The 21,328-nt window shown below is 40.9% G+C and overlaps 2 protein-coding genes across 4 annotated transcripts; one reads left to right on the forward strand and one right to left on the reverse strand.

Moving 5' to 3' along the window:
* Window positions 1-393: 393 nt before the first annotated feature.
* Window positions 394-9,008, reverse strand: LOC148321188 (uncharacterized). 3 transcript variants are annotated; one of them, XM_088319248.1, is made up of 6 exons: window positions 8,701-9,005; window positions 7,715-8,244; window positions 6,253-6,302; window positions 5,271-5,404; window positions 1,699-1,865; window positions 394-1,051 (listed from the first exon to the last, which is right to left on the reverse strand). In XM_088319248.1, exons 2-6 carry the CDS (start codon window positions 8,204-8,206, stop codon window positions 881-883), a joined length of 1,014 nt encoding a protein of 337 aa, XP_088175374.1. In that variant the 5' UTR covers window positions 8,207-8,244; window positions 8,701-9,005; the 3' UTR covers window positions 394-880. The 3 variants fall into 3 exon arrangements, with proteins under 3 accessions (XP_088175374.1, XP_088175373.1, XP_088175376.1); XM_088319247.1 differs by having other exon boundaries at window positions 7,715-8,247; XM_088319250.1 differs by lacking the exon at window positions 1,699-1,865 and having other exon boundaries at window positions 7,715-8,247; window positions 8,701-9,008.
* A 353-nt stretch (window positions 9,009-9,361) lies between these two features.
* bag6l (BCL2 associated athanogene 6, like) lies at window positions 9,362-19,983 on the forward strand. Its single transcript, XM_088278543.1, has 24 exons — window positions 9,362-9,866; window positions 9,963-10,080; window positions 10,326-10,543; window positions 10,675-10,746; window positions 10,831-10,953; window positions 11,490-11,665; window positions 11,777-11,906; window positions 12,094-12,297; window positions 13,007-13,235; window positions 13,315-13,362; window positions 13,500-13,792; window positions 14,235-14,313; window positions 14,696-14,841; window positions 15,559-15,769; window positions 15,868-16,037; window positions 16,118-16,171; window positions 16,258-16,360; window positions 16,645-16,769; window positions 16,939-17,073; window positions 17,377-17,442; window positions 17,789-17,965; window positions 18,210-18,317; window positions 18,396-18,542; window positions 19,277-19,983. The coding sequence occupies exons 1-24, from the start codon at window positions 9,789-9,791 to the stop codon at window positions 19,373-19,375; spliced, it is 3,309 nt and encodes a 1,102-aa protein (XP_088134669.1). The 5' UTR covers window positions 9,362-9,788; the 3' UTR covers window positions 19,376-19,983.
* Window positions 19,984-21,328: the final 1,345 nt, after the last annotated feature.

Genomic DNA, 21,328 nt, shown 5'->3' on the forward strand with positions numbered 1-21,328 from the left:
CTTCGTCAGCCTGTTCCGGGCTGACGCAGACAAACACAGGCCCTGTGGCACTTTTCCAACGTAATGCATTCTTGAGCAGAGATATTTAAATGTTTTAATGGATGCCACTGAGCAGAAGTGTATGTGATGAGGTGCAACTCACGTTTTGGCAGAAGAACATGGCAAACGGTTGTGATGATGCAATACACTGCAAACCACAATCTAATTGAACATTGTGATTTCCCACGTTGCATTTACAATTTGAACTCACAAAACAGTCCTATTTATAAATAACTCATTTGCATATTTGCGCAGCTTTAAACAGCCACACTTTAATTCAAAGTAGGTTTGCGCAGGATTCTCTCGAGGAATTTTTTCTTGCCGAACCTGTTTTTCCTCTCCCTCTGTAAAAAAAAAAAAAACTGGCCAAGGCTTACTGGAGCGATTGAGGACGTTACCTGTCAGCACGGAAGATGTTTAATGATTAAAGTAAGAGTTGTGCTCTTTCACGGGTCATGATTTTTTTTTTCTTTTTCCGAAACCAAGAAGAAACGGCTTCACATAATGTTTTAGAAAATCACCATAACCGACGGTATGCGCAGTTTAATTTAATTCAAATTGTTCAAATGTTGACACAAAAATCACCACTTTTGGTGTATTTGTTCACCATGAACCACTTTTTTTTTTCTTACAAATATATTATGGTATTACCCAATTATTAGAGGGCAGTCTCTCAATTCACCAAATTTCTCATTAAATACTGGTTTATTCTCATATTTATTATTCCATTACCTAACCTGACCCTAACACTCCTTTGCTGCTGTCTGTATTTCTCATGTAGGATTACCCGAGGCCATAGCTACCGCATTCACAGTCTCTGCATGGGATAAACATGCGGCTGTTAATCTGCCTCCCGTAGCAAGGAGAGGTAGATGGTGGACTGGAGGAAGCGGGGATAACAGTCTGTGTCCAGGAGCGAGTAGATGCGCTTCTGTGCGTGGGACAGAGACGTGTGAGAGGGAGCCTGCAACAGCTGGATGGTCAGAGCTCTGGTCTTGCTGTCTATGTTCACCTGGAAAGAACGTATGGCGATTATTAAAAGAGGAATTGTCATTGGATTCAGTGCACAACGAGATTGGAGAGCTCCCGTCTTCAGTGCAATATAACATAATTTAATTAAATATATAAATATTTATTTAAGAAAATAAGTAAAACATTATGTTGCAGTTCTACATGGCAAAAGTAGTTCGAGTGTGAGAGTTCAGCATGGAGATGGCTCTCGGGAACAAACTGTTTTTCAGTCTGTTAGTCTTTGTTTGGATGCACCTGCCAGAGGGCAAAAGGTCGAAGAGGTGTGAGCTCGGGTGAGTATTGTCTTTGATGTAGATGTCCGACAAGGAGGGGAGAGGGCAGCCAATAATCTCCTGCGCTGTTTTGACTGTCCTCTGAAGCCTCACTCTGTCTGCCTCAGTACAGCTGCTGTACCAGGTGGAGACATATGTGAGCATTCTGGTTCATGGAACCCGGACTGTGGATGGCATGATAAACTCTGACTTATCATCCATGGGAATGAAAAAAAAATTAAAAGATTTTGGCAACTTTATCTCTGGTGTATTTCCCAGACATCTCACGAGTCTCAAATTTGAGCATGACTTTTATGACTGCGCATTACAAGTGCCTTTCACATGAGAGTGAATAATTGTAGAGATGGGCCTGTACCTCCCGAGGTGAACCGGGTTGGATATAAGTCGCGCAGATGTCCTTGGCCCTCCTCTGCAAGCTGAATTTGTTGGACGAATGTTTGTACTGCTCACAGGCCAGATAGAACTGCAGATTTTCCTCACTGAACTCGGAACGTAGGAATGCCCCAAACACTGAAACCCCAGCTGAGAGAAGGGAAGAAAAAAAATTAGTCGAGTTTAACCTTAGCCAGTCACGGTATAAATTTCAACAATGCGTCAAAGCCTAATAAGGGCATAGAAAGCAAACACTCCTGTGGGACTCTGCCGTCTCTACTTGAAATGTCTTCTGGCTTGTTTGATGAGTACCAAACACGACAGGCCACCTAGCATGACGCAGATGTGGGTCGACTTCAAACCGCTGATACAGCATATAGTCATAGTTTGCAAGCTAGAACTCGTAAGGAGCATTGATAAGAAGTCACAAGGGGTGGTGAGGCAAAACAGCTAGCGATGCGTCACTTCAGTCAAATTAAAAGCAAACTGAATATTAACTATCGTTGTTATGGTGTTTGTTTAATCAGGGTGTGTGCAAGAAAAATAAAGCTTGCTGACTTTCCCAAGATGTTAAGACGATTAATGATTTTATGAAAAGCTGCTGTCAAAGAAATACTCATCTCAATTTTTTTATTTTATGATATTGTAAAATTAATGCATATGTGAAGCACACAAGCTGTTCCCCATACTGTTATTTCCCGTGGCCGCAGTGGCCTGTTTAAAAAAATATATAAAATAGATAATATGAGCTTGTGGGATCTGGCTCTGATCAAGACACTTGACAGTGAGATTTCCAGTTAAAACTGGAACTCCACAGTCAAAAAGACCTTTCTCTTTGTTCCAATAAAACTTGGACATTACACAGAAACGGCTATAAAATCAACAATCGGCCAATAATTTCTCCATGAATGCATGCACACACAAATAAAAAATGTTTTAGTTCAGTTTAAAAATCACAAAGGTTGAATCAGAAGCTGCATCGTTTTATTCACACTGGTGCTGGACAATGTCGGAAATCACTAGGAGAAAGAAATCATCAACGTCAACTTGCAGATTTTGAAATCTCACACGTGGCAGCACAAACTTTCTTATGCAAGGCAGCTCAACAAGGAGCAAGAAAGGTTTTTGAACAGACTGCGTTACCACAGCAATTTATAATAGTGTTGGCGTTTACCATCAGTTCTATTTATAGAAGCGGCAGGCTGGCTCGGGAAGTCTCGCAGTTCTTCTGGCTTTATTGCACGGCACTCAATAACCAGTGACGCCATGGATGTTAACATCACTTGGGCAACTCGTAATTGGATAAAAGTTGGGAAGCAAGAGTATGTGCGCTTGTTTCCAAACTTGTTCAGTTAAATGTCATGGCTGCAGAATTCCTTATTTACCATATTTTTCTGAGTATAAGTTGCACATTTTTTCATAGTTTTGGCTGGTCCTGTGACGTATATTCTAATGTAACTTTTACATCGTCTCTGTCCTGTAAAAAACACTTACCGGTATGTAAATTTAAAAAAATATATATATATAGCAATTAATTTATTATTTTATTTATTTATTTTAATAAGTTATTGTGAAGTGCACCCAATGCTGGACAAGGATCTTTGGCTTAGGGCAGCCCCTCATAATTAGCAAGCAAAACGGTTCCGGTGTGTGCTCCCTGAAGGAATGTTTTTTTTCCACTATCATCCCAAACCCAACACCATTGGAGTATGGCATGTAGAATGTCATCTCTCTTCTCTTCGCTCAACAAAAAACGAGAATAACTGCAACAATATGAACCATGTTGGACGAACACGACTGGCCTTTATCTATTCAGCTCTATTTGAATGTTTTTGATAATAATCGGAAAAAGCTCTGCCATGCATGACACCAACCTAGATAGCCGAATTCCAGAAATTCTCTGCAGGCATTTTTGTGATGAAATAACAGTATCATCTTCTTGCCACTCTTCCATGAAGTCTAGATGTGTGCAGTGTGCGACTAATAGTTGCCCGATGGACAGATTCTCCCACTGCAACTGTGGATCTCTGCAGTTCATCATCTTGTTTTAAACCTCTCCACAACAGAATCTCGGACCTGCCTGGAGGGTTCCTTGGTGTCATGATGCTATTTGCGCTTTAAACAGACCTCTGAGACTATCACAGAACTCCTATTCTGTATTTATACTGATTGAGATTGATTACACACAGGTGGACTCTGTTTATCATCTTCAGTCGTTTTAGTTAACATTGGATCATTCAGATATCCTCAGAACTTCTGGAATGAGTTGGCCAAATAATATCACATGCCCCACTTTTCAGTTTTTATTTCTAAAAAAAAAAAAAGAAAGAAATTATCATGTAAATTTGACTGGAATTAATTTGACAAATTAATGTGATCACAAATTAATCCACAATAAAGTATCAGAAATATTATACATATATGTCACTATATCTTTATAGGTAGATAACATTTTTTATTTATTTTTATTATTACCTATTTATCTTAATGTTTTATTTATTTATTTACAGTCTCTGCGATGAGAAAATTGGACTGTGCATTTGTGCATTCACAGCATCTCTGGTTAGCCGCTACATTTTTTTCTACACGCTTCTTTTGTTCCGCTTTTGTTTCCAAATTTTGCCACTCCTTTGACACACAGTCTTGACACTGTGTGAAACTGGCAGCAAGAGTGACAAGAGACAGCGCAAGGAAAGTGTGGGTCCACTTTTATTCTAAATTCTTATTGGTTCAGTCCACTATATGTTCATGATGGACAATCCAGCCTTTTTATTCATGTATCCTGCTTATCTGAATACAAGAGGACCCCAGCGCAGATTCGGACCCTCAACCTCAGAGCTGTGTAGCGTATTTGCTAACCACTTTACCGCCGTGCCACACACTGTACATGGATTTTATATATTGAATCCATGCCATGATTTTTTTTTTTAGAGTCGGGTTTTAAAGTACTAAGTCAAGTTCCGGCCTTTGTCGTCATGGTAACGAAACATGTACTCACCTCTGGCCCAGTTGAATAGGCAATGTGACTGCCAACCAGACAAAACAGGCTAATTTCAAATTGCACAAACAAGATTGTTGTCTGATTGTTGTTGACTGGTTGGGTGACACTCAAAGCTACATTTGTAGTTTCCATTGCACAGTGTTAGCATTCTGTAAATGAATGATCTACCCGTTTAATCTCACGCAGTGTGCCTTGCATTCATTTAAGACGACTGGGGAAAAAAAATTCACAGTGCACCAACTAAGGTCGTATTATAGTGCTGTTACTCTGCAAAAAAAAAAAATGCAACTACCCAATCAATACCTTATAAATGTATTTCATGAAAATGTTTATATTAAAATTTTCAAAGATGATATATTTTTTAAAAGTTAATCAACTACAAAATGTTTGTCAAAGGCTCACTCGGGTCAAATGTTTGAGATTTTATAATCGAAGTGGATGCACATTCCATCGCGAGACGACAAATAAAACCAATTATCCTGTGTGGATTTTGTCTTTCAAAATAATATCGACAATGAGGAAGCGTTAACATTTTTCAGCAGACGAGAACTTACTCTGACAGGCCAGCAGGTAGTCCAGGGACTGGGCCCATTTTTCCAGTTCTTCTCGATTTATTGTGTGCCTCTTACTGTGGCCCACCTGACTCCACTGCCGCATGAAGAGCAGATGTGACCTCCTCTCTTTGGCACTGGAGACGGGAAACACAACAGATGACAATTTATATATCTATATTTTCAATCTGAAGTAGAGCTGAGTAAAAAATCAAATTCAAATTGACATTGCAATGTAGTAGAATGCAATTTTAAAATCGCTAAGACTGTACAGTTAAAACAACACGTTGGTATTGTTTCACAGGAATTGTTCAATGTTTTACGATAAAACAAGATTGGAAAATTGAAAGTGTATGTATTAGGTTATAAAAAAAAATCGAGATCGGCAAAAATCGGGATTGGCAGGTCAGGGATTTTAAAGATTGGGGATTGGTTAGCCAATTGTGATCAGTGCACCCCTAATATATATACATATATGAATGTAATTGGATCGTGTCAAGATATGTTCAATGCTCAGAAAGTGCAGTCCATATGTTTACATGTCAGCGTTTCATGAAACATGAGAGGTTGAAGTGATAAAGATACAGCTGTGTTTTCATTATTAATTGTAATCTGATTTATGGCTTCTGATGTCGACGCCACACTTGTTTGGTAGAATTTTGTCAAGGTGTCGAAGTGAAGCCTTAAAAGACTGCAAGTCAAAAAGTGTTAATTGAAGCAGATAAATGTTCTTCCAACTTAATTTGTGGTTTATCTGACTTTATTTTTGCACGAGGTTAACCAATCAAACCAAAAGATTTCTGTCCAATAAATCTGACATTGTTTATTGTAATACAGCATAATTTATTGCTTGTTTGATAGAAAATACATTTGATGAGTATTTTGAAAAAAATGCTGGCATAACAATCACAATCCAGATATTGCAAAAAAAAAAAAAAAAATTTAATTGTTCAATCCTAAAATTAAGATACTGTATAATTCTTACCTGTCTTTGGGTTCTACGTTCAAAAGGTTGGAGTTTGAGGAATGGGGACTCTGAAAGACATCACAACATCACATCAGGCAAATTGAAGCCTTCAAGTTTTACACTCTGTGTTTCAACTACAGAGAAATCAAACTCCTCAGCCTCCCTGATAAGGTCGATTTAGGGGGTGCTGGAGAGGAGGGTCCGTCGGGAGGTCGAATCTGGAATTCAGGAGGAGCAGTCTGCTTTTCGTCCCGGCCGCGGAGCAGTGGATTAGCTCCACTCTCTCTGCGGGGTCGTCGAGGGTGCATGGGAGTTCACCCAACCAGTCTACATGTGTTTTGTGGACTTGGAGAAGGTGTTCAACCGTGTACCTGGGAGAGTTCCGGAGGCGAGCCCCCTAGTACGGGCTGTTCCGTCCCTTCACCAACGATGTCAGAGTTTGCTGCGCATTGCCGGCAACAAGTCAGATTCGGTTCCATTGAGGTTTGGACTCCTCCTAGGCTGCTCTTTTGTCAGCGATTCTGTTCACAAATTTTATGGACAGAATCTCTAGGCACGTGTTGCATTGCTGATTTTTGCAGATGATAATGTCCGTCATTTCCATCCCTCACTGGAGCGGTTTCGCAGCCGAGTGTAAAGCAGTTGGGATGAAAATCAGCACTTCCAAATCCGAGACTATTGCCCTCAATCAGAAAAGGGTGGAGTACATTCTCCGGGTCAGGGATGAAATTCTGCCCCAAGCGGAGGAGTTCAAGTATCTTGGGGGGGGGGGGTTCATCCCGGCTGTGATGCGGACCCTGTAATGATCTGCTGTGGGGAAGAAGGTGCCGAGGAAGCTGAAATGAGTTTCCTCCGCAGGGTGTCCGGGCTCTCCCTTAGAGATCGGGTGAGAAGCTTGGTCATCCGAGAGTGACTCGTGATGAGGTGGCTCGGGCATCTGATTAGGGTGCCTCTTGGACGCCTCTCTAGAGAGGCGTTCCGGGCATTCCAGCCAGCAGGAAGCCCCGAGGACGACCCAGGACACGCTGGAGAGACCATGTCTCCTGGCTGGCCTGGGAACGTCCGGGGGCCCTCCGGAAGATCTTGCCTCCGTGACGCGACCATGAATAAGTGGCAGATTATGAATGGACATCTCTAAGTATTACAAAAACTAAAACTGTTGGGATATAAAAAAATAAACTAAGAGAGCACATGTACATCCATATTTGTACGATATTGATGCACTTTTCACAGAAATAACAGCATTTATTTTTTTCATTAGGATGTCTGTCTTTTGACAGTTTTGCCCATTCCTCATTGCAGCACTTTAAGATCCTCTCAATTCCTTACACTGTAATACATCCCCAGAATGTGATGATGCCACCAAAATGCTTTAAGGATGTTACTGACCAGGTAAGAAATTTGCAAAAGTTAAAAAAAAAAAATTCACATTGTACTTGGTTGATGAGTGCAGAATTCTGAGGCTGCATTTGGTACCTACCTGGCCAAACAGACTCTTGAGGTGCAGCTTAGCAGCTGAAAGTTTGGCTCTATGCTGGTGCCGTTGTTGGGCTTTAAGGAAGAATGGATTGGAGGAAGGTGAAGTAGATGGAGAAGAAAGGTCATCTCTTTCGACACTCTCTGTGCTTCCCTCTGCAGCCGGGGCCAGTTGACTGTCACTGTAAGCCCGGCAGCCTTCACCGATGGCAAGCACTTCGAGATAGTGGTTCTTGTTCTTTTTCTCCAGGTCCCTCAGGTCCTCCACACTGACACTAAGCTCCTTAGCCAGTTCTTTCTTCTCACCTTTACACGGATTTGACTCCTGGGGGATAGGAACCGGCGCTGTATCTTCCTCAACTTCAGCATCAACATAAGGTGCGCCAGATTCCCGGTGGTTGTCATGTTCAGTTCTCTTTACGTCCACCTTCTTCCATGAGAAGAAATCAAGATCAAGGAGGCATCCCTCGGAGCTGAATCTCCGCAGGGTGGCCATGAGACGTGATGATGATAATGGGTAGTGAAAGGAAGGAACTGCTGCAGCAAAATAAAAAATAAAAAAAATAGGTCAAGGTACTGAGAAATAAAACAACTGAGGCGCCGGCTGTTGAATGAAACGGATTGTTGGCGTTTAGGGAAGTGTTAAAATTGGACAATGAGTCACAAATTAAAACGGCAAGGATTATTCACGCCTTCGTCATGTAAATTCGCCACATAAAAACTCTGAAGGCAGCATTAACTATGGAAACCACAAAAGAAAGGAGATCGTGTTTTTAATTTACACGATTAAATTACCAATCTTAAATACAATCAAAATCTTTTGAGCTGAGTGAATATGTAAATCAACGTTATAACATGCTTTATCGTCACGCCTGGAGCTTACGTTAAGTGAAAATGTAGAGTAACAAACAAAAGGTAAAAAGTCGTTTTTTTCCTGTTTGAGAAGTGCATGTCAAAAATTAACAAATTAATCGTATAGCCTGAGATTACCTCTTCTTCCAGGTGTTTTAGACTCTTTCCATTGTGGATCTTAAACGTTCCTGCTGATCTCATGGGCGGCACTTGCACTAATAAAAGGCTCAGAGTCCACAAAAAGTAACTTCACCCAGCGTCACAGTCTTTTGTGAGTGTGTGGCTCCCTCGCATTTGGACTTCCCTCCTTCGAAACGATCCCTGCAGACATTAATTAACGAGTGTCGCGCAGTGACAACAAGAAGAGGAAAAATTCCGAAAAGTATTTCCAATGACACTTGAGACAGCCGCTGGCCACACCTTCGCGTTTGTCTGAACTTGTCTGAGAGGACACAACAACACCTACGCGATGTATGACAACTCCGTATCCGAGTCATAAACGCTAAAGAAAACACATGTTTTTTTTTTGTTTTTTTTTAATCGCAATACGTGACCGCGCCACGACAGCGATATTACACTATTGTATATTGTGTGTGCAAATGCTTTATTTAATATATTGTAAAAGGAACATCACAATAAAGATATGTCTTAATACATCAAAAGTCAACATCAACCGGCATTTGACCAGTTCGACACTGTGGCAAATAAATAAATAATTTAAATAATTAGCTACGTTGACAAAAAGACGCTCAGGCATGAAACGGACGCTTGCTGTGACGTCACTGGGGTCCTTTGACGTTACAGTGTGTTATTTTGGGAACTAGCTGCTACTTACCTCTTGGATAAACCCGCGTTGTCCAATGTGTCACTTTTTAAATAAAACGCGGTTTATTGATTTATGATTCAAATGCATTACTTTGGTCCAAACCCAAAATAATCTCGGACAAACGCGTCGTTCGTTATTTTTGCTCCTTTTCGGTTGGCTGGAATACGCTTAATGTTATCTTTTGCTAACAGGCTAATAACAATAACAAAGCTCGTATGTCGCAGCCCTCCGGATACTACATGACATTCTATATGTTTTGAAGATAGATTATTTTTATTAGTTTATTACTCTGTATTAATGCAGCTACCATCGTTGTTTTCCCACTGCCCTTGTTGAGCAATAGCATCAATTAATAACTCTTGTGATAGTTGTGGTTAAGTTATAACAGAATTTCACTAATATGGCGGAGTCGGGTCTTATTGATGTCACAGTGAAGACTCTGGATTCACAGAGCAGGAGCTATAACGTCAGGGGTGAGGTAATGCTGCTGCCATGATTAATTAGTGTTCTTCACCCTCCCTGTTCCGTTGATGCCCGATTTGCTTGACCACATCTTCCCTTCGTTTTCCTTTAGTTGACAGTGAGGCAGTTCAAGGAGCACATAGCATCATCAGTGGAGATCCCAGTAGACAAGCAGAGGCTCATCTACCAGGGCAGAGTGCTACAAGATGACAGAACGCTGACTATGTACAGTAAGTAATGCAAACCTCAAGTTTAGATGAGCTGTAAAACCAGCGTGAGTGTTTAATGGAGCTAGATGCATTGCACACCGAGATAAAATCATTTTGTGTTTATTGAGGTACTGCATTACAGAATTACCTTGAAAGGAACAAAGTTTACTATCATTACTGGCCTATATTGTTCCTCTTTAAAAGTTTGAAATAATTAACTGGTCTGTGGTGCTGCTGCTTTGTTTACTTATCCATTTATCTGTCAGATGTAGATGGGAAGGTCATTCATCTGGTGGAGCGTGCCCCACCTCAAACCACCATGACTGGCTCAGGAGGTTCAGGGGTATCCAACGAAGGGCCAGATGACAGCGGTAGTCACGTTGCCACCTCCCCAGTGACACCCCAAGATCGCAATGGCACCGGTTACGTGATGCTCGGGACTTTCAACCTCCCTGTCAACATCATGGAACCTCAACAGATACAGGTGTTGTTGACATTGCTAATCTTGGTCATATGCTGAGCCAACACTAACCCATATAGTTTTACAACACATTGTCAAATTAATCATGTTGGCGACATGACATTTGCCTTCAACGCTTGAATTTTGTTTTCCAGGTGTCTGTTCCGCAAATGATGGCTGGAGTTGGTGAGTCTGTAAGAAACGGCAGGATCAGCACCAGTGCCGGGGTAAAGGTTCAGCAACATCATCACCAATCTTTTCAAATACAGCTACATAAACCTTGTGAAACTGTCGGGTGTTTGAATGTGTAGACCAATGGCTCAGTGGATGTTCGGATTAACTTGGACCAGTCGGTGCAGAGTGAGGCTCGAATGAGGGTGCAGCTTGCTGAGAGCCTGCTTCGGAATGCTCACGCTCTGATCCACAGGCTAGAGGTACTCTTATTTTTCACAACATTATTCAGGCTAATTAATTGATTGATTGTTATATATATATATATATATATATATATATATATATATATCAGTGCTGTCAAAGATTTTTTTTTTTTTAAATTCACGTGGTTAAATATTTCAACTGTTATCGCTGATCGCATATCAGTCATTGGATTTAAAAAAAATAAATTAAAAAAGTTTTTTTTTCTGCTGTCAGGTGTAAGAATTTGGACGTCTGTCATGGCAGCATAAAAAGAAAGCAACTACCTTAAATGAGTGCAATGTTACACACATAAGACCACGGAGATGACAAACCAGGCTGCGGTCCTACTCGCTGTCCCTAATCAATTGGCCATAACCTATGTTCCAAACTGCTCATAATTTCAAGTCACTATGACAGAAGAAAAAAAATTGAAGGTTGTGCTGATGTAGTTTGCTTTGCGTAAGGTATTCGTAAACTAGCCTTGTAGCCCTGGTGAATCCTATGATTTGCATTTGTGCAATGTGTTGGTTGATTCGCACTTTTTGTTTTGTAGGGTGTTTCCAGTTCCCAAACAGAAACAGAGGCTCCTCACACCTCTACATCCTTCCCAGAATCAACATCCTCAGCCAGAATTTCTAACGAATCACAACCTATGGAAACCAACCTTCCTCCTGCTGCATCATCATCAACCGCTACACAGACTGAAGGAGCACTCAACGCACACCCCAAGTAAGTGTCAGTGCAAGCAAACTGTCATAGCCATTCAGTTACAATAAAAAAAAGTGTTCTTTTTTTTACTGTATAACGGTTACAGAAAAATTATTTTCTGTTTGTTTCCAGTCACCCGACTCCAGCGGAGTTTGTTGACATTCTGTCCGAGGTGAGGAGGGTGGAGGAGAGGTTGCGTCCTTTCATAGAGAGGACTCACTCGATTCTTGTGGCGGCCACATCAGCAGACTACAACAACAATGTAAGAATGTTAAAATAGAAATCTCGAGAAAAAGCCAGAAAACTCAAGCAAAACTTACATTTCCTCTTCACTTATATATTTTTCCTCATATAAATAATAAACAAAGAAAATATGCTAATCCGCATCAAAGGTGTTCATGTCAGAATTGTCCAAAGCTTTTCGGTCATGCATTATGTTTGTGCCGCAGACACAGGAACGAGATGAGGATCAGCGTGTTCTCAACATGGCCGGGGATGCTCTGCGTCTTCTGGGCAATGCCTTGGTTGTCCTCGGTGATCTTCGCTGCAACCTAGCAACCCCTCCCCCACGTCATCTGTATGTCGTCCGGCCCATGGCTCAGTATACGCATCCTGTCCTTGTCCAGCCCGGTCTGCCGCATATGCCCGTTCCAGTGAGTCAACATTGTATTATGATTGATGAATTGTGGGGAAATTTATCACGAGGACATATTTTAATTTTACTAAGACTCACAAAGTGGAGAATTGTGTGTTTTTCAATTTAATTAAAGTAATTAATTCATTTAATTAATTCAATGAATTTTATTCCCCCTGCCCTGCATTTACATTACATGTACCGTATTTTCCGGACTATAAGCCGCTACTTTTTTCCTAGATTTTAAACCATGCGGCTAATTCAACTGTGCAGCTTTTCTGTGGATTTTTCTTTCACCAGTAGGGGGCGCTCTATAGTGCAGAAAATACGCTAAATAAATTTTGATTTTTTTTTTTCTCTTTGGTCTGTTCTGTTTTAATTTGCAAAGTTGTTGCAGTGTTAAAAGGCACTGTTTTAACAATCTGTTTATGTACCTTTATGTGCATTCACAGTACAAAATCGTTCTGTACATGCAGCAAACAACACAATTTTTTTCAACATAGAAAACTGGCTTGTAGCCTGGTGCAGCTTGTATATCGTTTTGTTTTTTGTTTTTTGTTTTTTTTTCCAAAAAGAGTTGCTGCGGTTTATATGCGGATGCGCCTTATAGTCCAGAAAATATTGTACTATTTGGAGATTTAATGATTGCTTGAAAATGAATTTAAACTGCTTAAAAATACATTTATGTCAAATAAATAAATAAAAGTGTCTTATTTAAATTTCCTTAGGTAAATGTTGGGACCACAGTGGCAATGTCATCAAATGGAGGACCCGCTGGAGAAAATTTTCACCAGCCATCTCAGCCCAACGGTCAATCCGATCAACGGATTTCCGGGCAGGCTCCACCTCTTTACTCCAACGGGACCAATCATCATCAAAGACCGGAAGGACCCCGGATGATCAGGATCACCCACCAAACGATGGAGCCTGTTGTCATGATGCATATGAACATTGATGGTATCTTACAGGATTTCTTTATTTTCTTTTGGATTTCAGATTCTATTTATATATATTTTTATTTTTTTGCTTTTAATAGGTGATACAACTTCAGGCCAATCAAATACTGTAGGTTCCGTACAACAAGGTTAGTGCTTCTTTGAAGCAGGATTCTTACTTTGCATGTTGTTACTTTTGATTATGACAAGCCTATTTTTGCGCCGTATTGTAAATTTACGGGGGAAAAAAACTTGAATTGAGCACAACCATCTTTCACCTTCCCAGGTTTGCCTCCAGAATTCATGCAAGCCATTGTCCAGCAGATATCCCACCAAGCAGCCACCGTGGCAGCAGCAGCTTCGTCCGATCACTCAACAACACACGCGCCAGTGTCTGCACCCGGCTCCACATCCAGTAATGGAAGGATCGCTTCCACGCAGCCCCCGCCGCCTTCTCAAGCCAGGGTGGTCTTCACAAGACCGTCCTTCTCTCCCCACATCCCTCAGCATGTGGGAACCAGAGGAACCACCATCAACCTTAGAGCTACGATGCCCGGAGCAGGCCAACAAACAGGACAGGTGAATTTAAGGGTCTATTTTTATTTATTTTATTTTTTTTGCTGGTGTTGTCATTTAAAAAAAAGCAATGATCCTAATGAGACTGTTATATAGCTTTGTCACCAAAGCATCCCCTCATTATTTGTTGCCAATCACCTGAGCGATATCACAAGAAAGTAACTTTTACAACACCACTGACGTGTTTCACTTCTCTGTTCCAAAATTACAAAACAAAAAAAACATGAAGTGAGAAATTTAGATTTCTGCCATCAGTTAATGTTAGCAGCAGTAGATATTGCTAAGCGAATTTTGAAATGTTTTCACATTGTACAAGGAAATGAGAGTGAAAGAAGAAAATAAAGTGTTGAAATGGAATACAATGCATACAATTATGGCGATATTGTTCTGGGAGCATAAATTAATATATTTTTTTTTTATTTTTTTTGTCTGTCCCTTTGAACAGAGCACACCTGTAGTTGTCTCCTCCCTCACCCAGATGATCAGCAATCTAGTGGGACAGCTGCTCATGCCAGGAAATACAGGTCAGTGGACGAATGACTACTTAGATCGCAGTCCTGTTTGTGCAATGACATTTAATTGTGGCCTTTATTAAATATTAATGTCAAAAGTCACAATTTTGTTCTGCATTTCATTCTGTGGTAGCAGTGGTGTAAATCCTCACATCAACTTCCAATTAGCAAATTCCCCAAACAACATTGACTAAACTGTAGTATCTGCGTCGATGGACGCGCAGTGGTTGACCAATCAATTTATTGTGAAAATGAATGGGGAAGATGGTCATTGTAATGCAAGGCATTCCCTTCTTGACCAAAAAAATAAATAAATAAAAACATCCTTAAGAAAAGCTGATTCTGATCTACGCTGTTAGAGAAGCATTTCAAATTGTCTCTCCTGACTCCCCAGGCGATGCCGCATCCTCATCGTCTTCAGCCAGCTCTCAGTCATCCTTTTCTACTTCATCTGAATCCTCCACATCTTCTATCCCTCTCTCTGCCAACACCACTGGCCAGGCACCGGCGCACAGCTCAGGAGGATCTGTGGATCAACCAGTAGGTGCCGCTGCGGAAGGGAACCTAGCCCAGATCCTGGGCCCTCTGCTGGGCGCACCCTCCATCACTGTGACGCTACCTGGAGTGCCTGGTTTATTTCAGAACATGTCAGACTTCATGCCGCTTAGCAACAGCTAAATTTAGCCGTAAAAAAGTGCTACTAGGGAATTGCTTAATGTTGACTAGTGCAATCAACGTCACTCGTAGTATTAGTCACACATTGTTATCATGTAGTGCAGGTTGTTGCACGGAAATGTCACACAGCCAAGCGTGGAAGTCAGGGGATGAGATCATCAAATTATTTTATTAGTGAAGACAAAGTGCACTAACTATTACATGAACAATTCAGCGCACTAGTAGCATTTAGAAGAAATGTTCAATAAATGTTGGTTTATGGTAACTCATTCACTACCAGCTGAGTAAAAAAAAAGAAAAATGGATCTTTGACGTCTTTAGCCGTCAATGGCAGTAAATGAGTTAAATACGGAATAGTTGCCATAATGATGGTTAATGTGCTCAGTGCAGCTGTGGGGAAGCTTTTTGGACTTTCAAAGACGACAAGACTATATAGTACAAAATTGCTGAAAAATGATTTCCAAGGACTTAAGAATGCCAATCAGCCACAGTTAGAGGGAAAGCGGGCAAAAAACGATTTGTTGGGAAAATAGTTCAGCCTTTTGATCCTGATTTTGTCGATGTTGCGTCTTTATTTTCTAGCGAGTTGCCAGCAACACTGTTGAACAGTCCCCTGGCGCTGGCGGAGACTCTCTGAGCCCGGAGTTGTTCACCGGCATCGTGCAAGGAGTGCTCTCGACTATGATGAGCTCACTCGGGGCACAACAGGGAAATCCAGAGAGTATCGCACAGTTCGTTCAGAGGCTTTCTCAGAGCAGCAATCTGTTCACAACTGGATCTGGCGATGCTGTGGGTATGTCTGTAAAGTGGATAGAATCAACGCTAACCTTTTTTTTTACCCTACCAGGGTCGCTCCATATACTGTATTTGAAATAGTTGTCATCCCGGCAGGCTTCTTTGGTGATCTGTTGTCTCTGGTGTGTCAGAGCTTTTCTATGGTGGACATAGTGCTGTTGCTTCATGGAAATGCTCAGCCTCTCACCCGCATCCGGCCACAGCTGACTGAATTCTTCACTGATCACTACCTGCACGGCCAAGAGCCCACTGATGCTAACATAGCGGTGAGTGCTGTGGTGAGACTCTTCAATACATTTGTAAATTCTTGCCATTCATCAAAGTTCTGTGTTGCTGTTGGGTGAAGAGGGCAGCTGCCGACCTCATCAATGGTCTGGAGGAGTACATTGCGGAAAGTTTTGTAAGGACACCCTGTTTTTAATTAATTTGCAGTGTGTATTGATGATACAGCGATAAATGACAACTGCTTACTTCATTATTTCTTAGGCAACTGTCACGGTCCGTGACGGAGTGGACATTGTTCAGAGCAACCTTACTTTCCTCAGGCAACAGTTGACACGGATGGCCTCACATGTACTGCGATGCAGTGGTGAGTCACTTTAGTTTTGCTTAATGATTAGAGCAGCAAATTGGTTTGAGGCACTTTTCTTCATTTCAATATAAAAAAAAAACATATTTTTATATATATATATATATTATTTTTTATTTATTTATTTTTATTTCACTTATTTATTTTTTAAATATATGTCTCTGAAAATATTGCCATACATGTGAAATATATCAACATAGAGGTGTATTTTTTTTTAGCTCTTATGTAAATTATGTGAATGACGTGAGTCCATAGTCTTATCAACTTTTTTTTTTTTGCTTCAGATCACACATTTGGCCCCTATCTGCTGTTGCTGTGCACCCAGGGTCTATTTGAGTGTCTTGCCCTTAACTTGTACTGTCTACGAGGAGAACAGAGAACTCTGACTGCTGTCATCAACCACCGCATTGTCAGAAAACACACAATTTCTTTTATTTTTCTTTCGTTCAGGAATAATCCTGTCTTAATATGGAATATAGAGGATATTCAAATTAGAGCAGATGTTTCACTTTTTTATTTTTACTGTAACATACCCTGAACTTGGGGAACCAAATTCTCTTTGGTTTGTGTGTTTGCAGAGGAGAATGTTCTCAGAAGTTAATCCCAGCCTGGTTAACTGGTTGACCAGTATGATGTCTACAAGGCTGCATGTAATTTTGGAGCACAACCCAGTTACTGAGAATCGGATTCAGCACTATGTCATATTAGTACCGGTAAGAACCTGATGACAAAAAGCTGACCTCACGACACCCGCTGGCCACAACTTGAGGAACGGCTTTAAAATGAATAAGCCTGATTTGTATAAACATTAGGCCTTCATAAAAATATGAAAAGCTATATTTTATTAGGTCTTGTTTGGTTGTGATCATGTATCTTTGTGGTCAGTGTGTTTTAACTATTTATTAAGCAATCTACAATGTGCGCATGTTGCAATATGTGTGACTGATATTTTTATTTGTTGTTACAGTGTTGCTCGAATTAATTTAAGTTAATATTTGCGTTCACAACCCTTTCAGGGAGACCCGAACCAGACGACAACGGCAGACAATGGACAACAGCCAAGTGAGAATCAGAATGTAGAGGTGAGTTGTGATTTATTTTTTTTTTCTTGAAGGAAATCGTTTAGAGAGACATCGCAGAGCAGAAACTTTCATATGGTCAAACTCATTTGCAGTTTGATATCGGCAACAAGTAGACTAAGTGTAAATACTTTATATCGGTCAAAATACATAAAGCCTGATTTAGTTTCCATTTGGTGCCTGTATGAGAATATATTTTTGATTAATACTAGTTTGTGTTGTGATCTTTTGGAGCTAGTTAGTAATAACAAAGGATACTCCACTCAGATTTAATTGAGCATTTCCGTTGACGCAAATTGGAGTCGCCAGTTTTAAAAAGCAGAGGTCACTTTTCCTGTGTGTTTCCCAGATGGATGAAAGTTTATCTCCAGCTGCAGCTACCACTGCAGAGGAGGCCATGACATCGTCTGGTGAACGTCGGGAGATCACGCACACCGTAGGGGACGCTCTGGGAGCTGCTGTGGCCCCACCAGCACGGGCGGAGCTGACCCATGAGGGGGAGCCGTGGGCAGCGTCTGTCCCACCTGTAAGCATGTCCTGTTAACTGAAGACACCACTGGTGGGTTCCATTGCGCAATCAAAACATCTCAAGGATGATCAGTGGAGAAAAAAAAGAAGCCCTGGATTCAATTTGGTGCGTTACAAAAAAAAAATGAAAAAATAGCACCTCATCATGGATGTTATGTGTAGAATTTTGCCGGACAACTTCAGAATAACAAAGCATTCAACTCAACACATTTAGATTTAACCTGGTCAAATGTTTTTCACAGGAATGGGTTCCTATCATCAGGCATGATATGCTGTCTCAGAGGAAGATCAGAGCGCAGCCGCCACTGTCTGATGCCTACTTACACGGGATGCCCGCCAAGAGAAGGAAGGTGAGCAGCATGGAAGGGGCAGCAATCTTGAATGGTTGCACATGAACGCTATGTGAACCTTGCGTTTTCTTTCCTCAGATAACGCAGTACGAAGAACCCCACCTCTCTTTGTCAGACGCCGTATGTCAAGCCGCTCGCTCTGCCGGAGCCTTACCAGTCACTGCCGCGAGCAGCCTCCAGGGGGAGCTGGAGAGTCCAGATCTGCAGGACGCATATGCGACACAGGCAAGGGATAGCTCACGTTTTTTTATGCATCAATTTAAGGAATCTTAAAACTTATGGTTGTTGTTTTTTTGGTTTTTTTTGTTTGTTTGCAACTTTGGAGTCTTTATACAGTCAACCCTCGTTTTGGGTTTGGTGGGACAAAATCAAGAATTTAGTGACCATGAAAAAACTAGTTTGAATAGTTTAAGCACTCCAACATGCTCTAAAGTTTAGAGTCTAAACACATTTATTATATAAAAAAATTAAGACATGGTAAACCGTTAAAAAGATTTGAAGCATAAAATATACATAAAATATAACGTTTTGTAGTGTCTGTAAATGCACGTGCCTTTATTTGCTGAATCTACTTGTGTGTGTGACTCGGGCTCAGGCAATTCTGCAAAAGTATGTTAGCTATTTGTCGCTCCCAGTTGAAGGTGGAACTGACACATTAAAACAAAAGGTAAAAACAACAAAAACTTTCACAGCTTAAAGCTAACGGAACAAAATTATCGATTTCCCTGAATTTGTCCTGCAAAAACCCAAAGAAAACTATCGTTTAAAACTCTGCACTACAGCAGGGAATCATTAGATATCATATTTAAGATTTCTTTTTTTTTTATGTCAATATTGCAATACTTGACCGTAATAATTAACACTTTGACTCAATTATAATATTCCTACCAACTCAAGAAAAGCCTTACCGCCATACCACTTTTTGGGTAAAATGAAAAGCTTTTTGTCTTTGCTTCCAGGTTAAGAATGACATAAAAATGCGAGTGCAAGAAGATCCAGACTACAATGCTCAAAGATTCCCCAACACACATCGAGCTTTCTCTTCAGATGAGTCTTAAGCTACAGCAGCAAAAAAAAAGAAAAGAAAAAAAAATCCAATGCGAGTGTGGCACTATAGGACATGAGCTCCAAGTTAGATGTGAAAGGAGCAGAACGGGTGCAAGCTAGCCCCCCCCCCCTTGTGTTGTCTCAAATAGGGACAACAAGGACCAACCATGCTTTAAAACAAAAGTTGTGTTCTTGTTAAAAATTGTAAATTATACATGTTCTCATTTTCTAATGTTTTGACAGTTTAAAACTCAGACCAGAGCAATCACAACCTGTTATATTTTGCGCATCCCATCATATTGCGTTCACGTCATCTTTATTGAAATGTGATTGCCATGGCGACTGGGGAGCAGAATGTAAAGAAACGTAGCAGTTTAGAATTATACCGTTCTTCTCTTGTACGTACAGTATCAGCGAAATAATCAATTAGTTTGAAAAGTGAGACAATGTGCATAAAAAATTAAAAATGGTTTATTAGAATAATATATAAAACGCGGTACTGTACGGAAATGTTAGGAATACAGTGAACCCCCGGTTATCGCGGTTAATGGGGACCGAGACCACCCGCGAAAACTGAAAATCCGCGAAGTAGCGTCGCACCTTAAAAAAAAAAACAAAAACAAAAAACACCGTGTATATATATACTTCGCACCTATATATATATATATATAAATATATATATATATATATAAATATATATAGGTGCAAAGTAGCGGCACACCTTCAAAAATGCTTAAAAAAATATATATATATTGTAACGTTGTATAATAAATCAGGCCAATTTGTCCATCAGCGAACGCTTTTATTATTAAGCCAAAAACGGCTGCTGTTGGCCGCAACCACGCCGGTCAGAGCGAGAGCAACACAACGACAACAACATAACGTTCACTCCCCTGCTGCCTTCACAGCCTCCACAGAAAAGAGGAAAACACAGAACCCTTGAACTATTTACAAAGTCGCTACAATATATATATATATATATATATATATATATATATATATATATATATATATATATATATATATATATATATATATACTGGTAGAGAGAGAGAGTGAAATTCATGTTATAACAAAAAAACAAATTATTATTAAAACTTATTATTTTTTTATTCCCCAGCCATTATTTTTGTATTTATTCAATTACTTCTTTTTGTATTTATTTAATTACTTCGACTTTTACCTGCTGGTACGCCGTCCGGTGTGCCCTGTGAATGTTATGATCCTCCAGCAGAACTGGAGGATTGAACAGGACTCTCCAAACGCAGACCCGGGAAAAAAGGTGGTGATACAAAGATATTTATTATCACAATATAGTCAGTGTAATCAGCGCGTCTCGCAGCAGCTGACGGCATGGCGCGAGACGATCGCTGGAGGAACGCCCACATAGCTGAAAAAACAAAAACACACGCGGCATGACAGGCACGGATCATGACAGTGAAATGAAAGGTGGCATTCTTCATTTATTTATTTATTCATTTATTCATTCATAACTGACAGCCTCACGCTCCGCCGGTGCCCGGGCGGAAGTTGTTTCTCTTCGGCTTGACAGCCACACACGCCGGCCGGTCTCCTTCGGAGCTCACGCACGGTCCCGAACGAAGCAAAATGTCGCCGCGCGAGTGCCCGGGCGGAAGTTGTTTCTCTTCGGCTTAACTGCCACGCACGCCGGCCGCAGCTCGAGTACGGTCCGAACCGCGCGAAACGTCGCCCCCGATCGTGTCCGTCGCCACCAATCGTGTCCAGGGGAACCTGCTCTTCTTCGTCCACTCTCCTCTTCGGCGCACGCCGGCCGTCTAACCGCTCCAGCGCCCCCTCGTGCCGCTCGGCGAAACTACAATGCCCCCGAATATTTTTTAGACCCGCGAAGCACTGAACCCGCGAAAGGTGAACCGCGAAGTAGCGGGGGTTCACTGTAGTTTCAATTAAAATGACTGAAGTTGAACTTCCTGTTGTATGTTTGA

The sequence above is a fragment of the Idiotropiscis lumnitzeri genome, chromosome 16 (genome assembly GCF_059441095.1).
Source record: "Idiotropiscis lumnitzeri isolate Australia: NSW breed Sydney's pygmy pipehorse chromosome 16, RoL_Ilum_1.0, whole genome shotgun sequence".
Lineage (NCBI taxonomy): Eukaryota > Metazoa > Chordata > Actinopteri > Syngnathiformes > Syngnathidae > Idiotropiscis > Idiotropiscis lumnitzeri.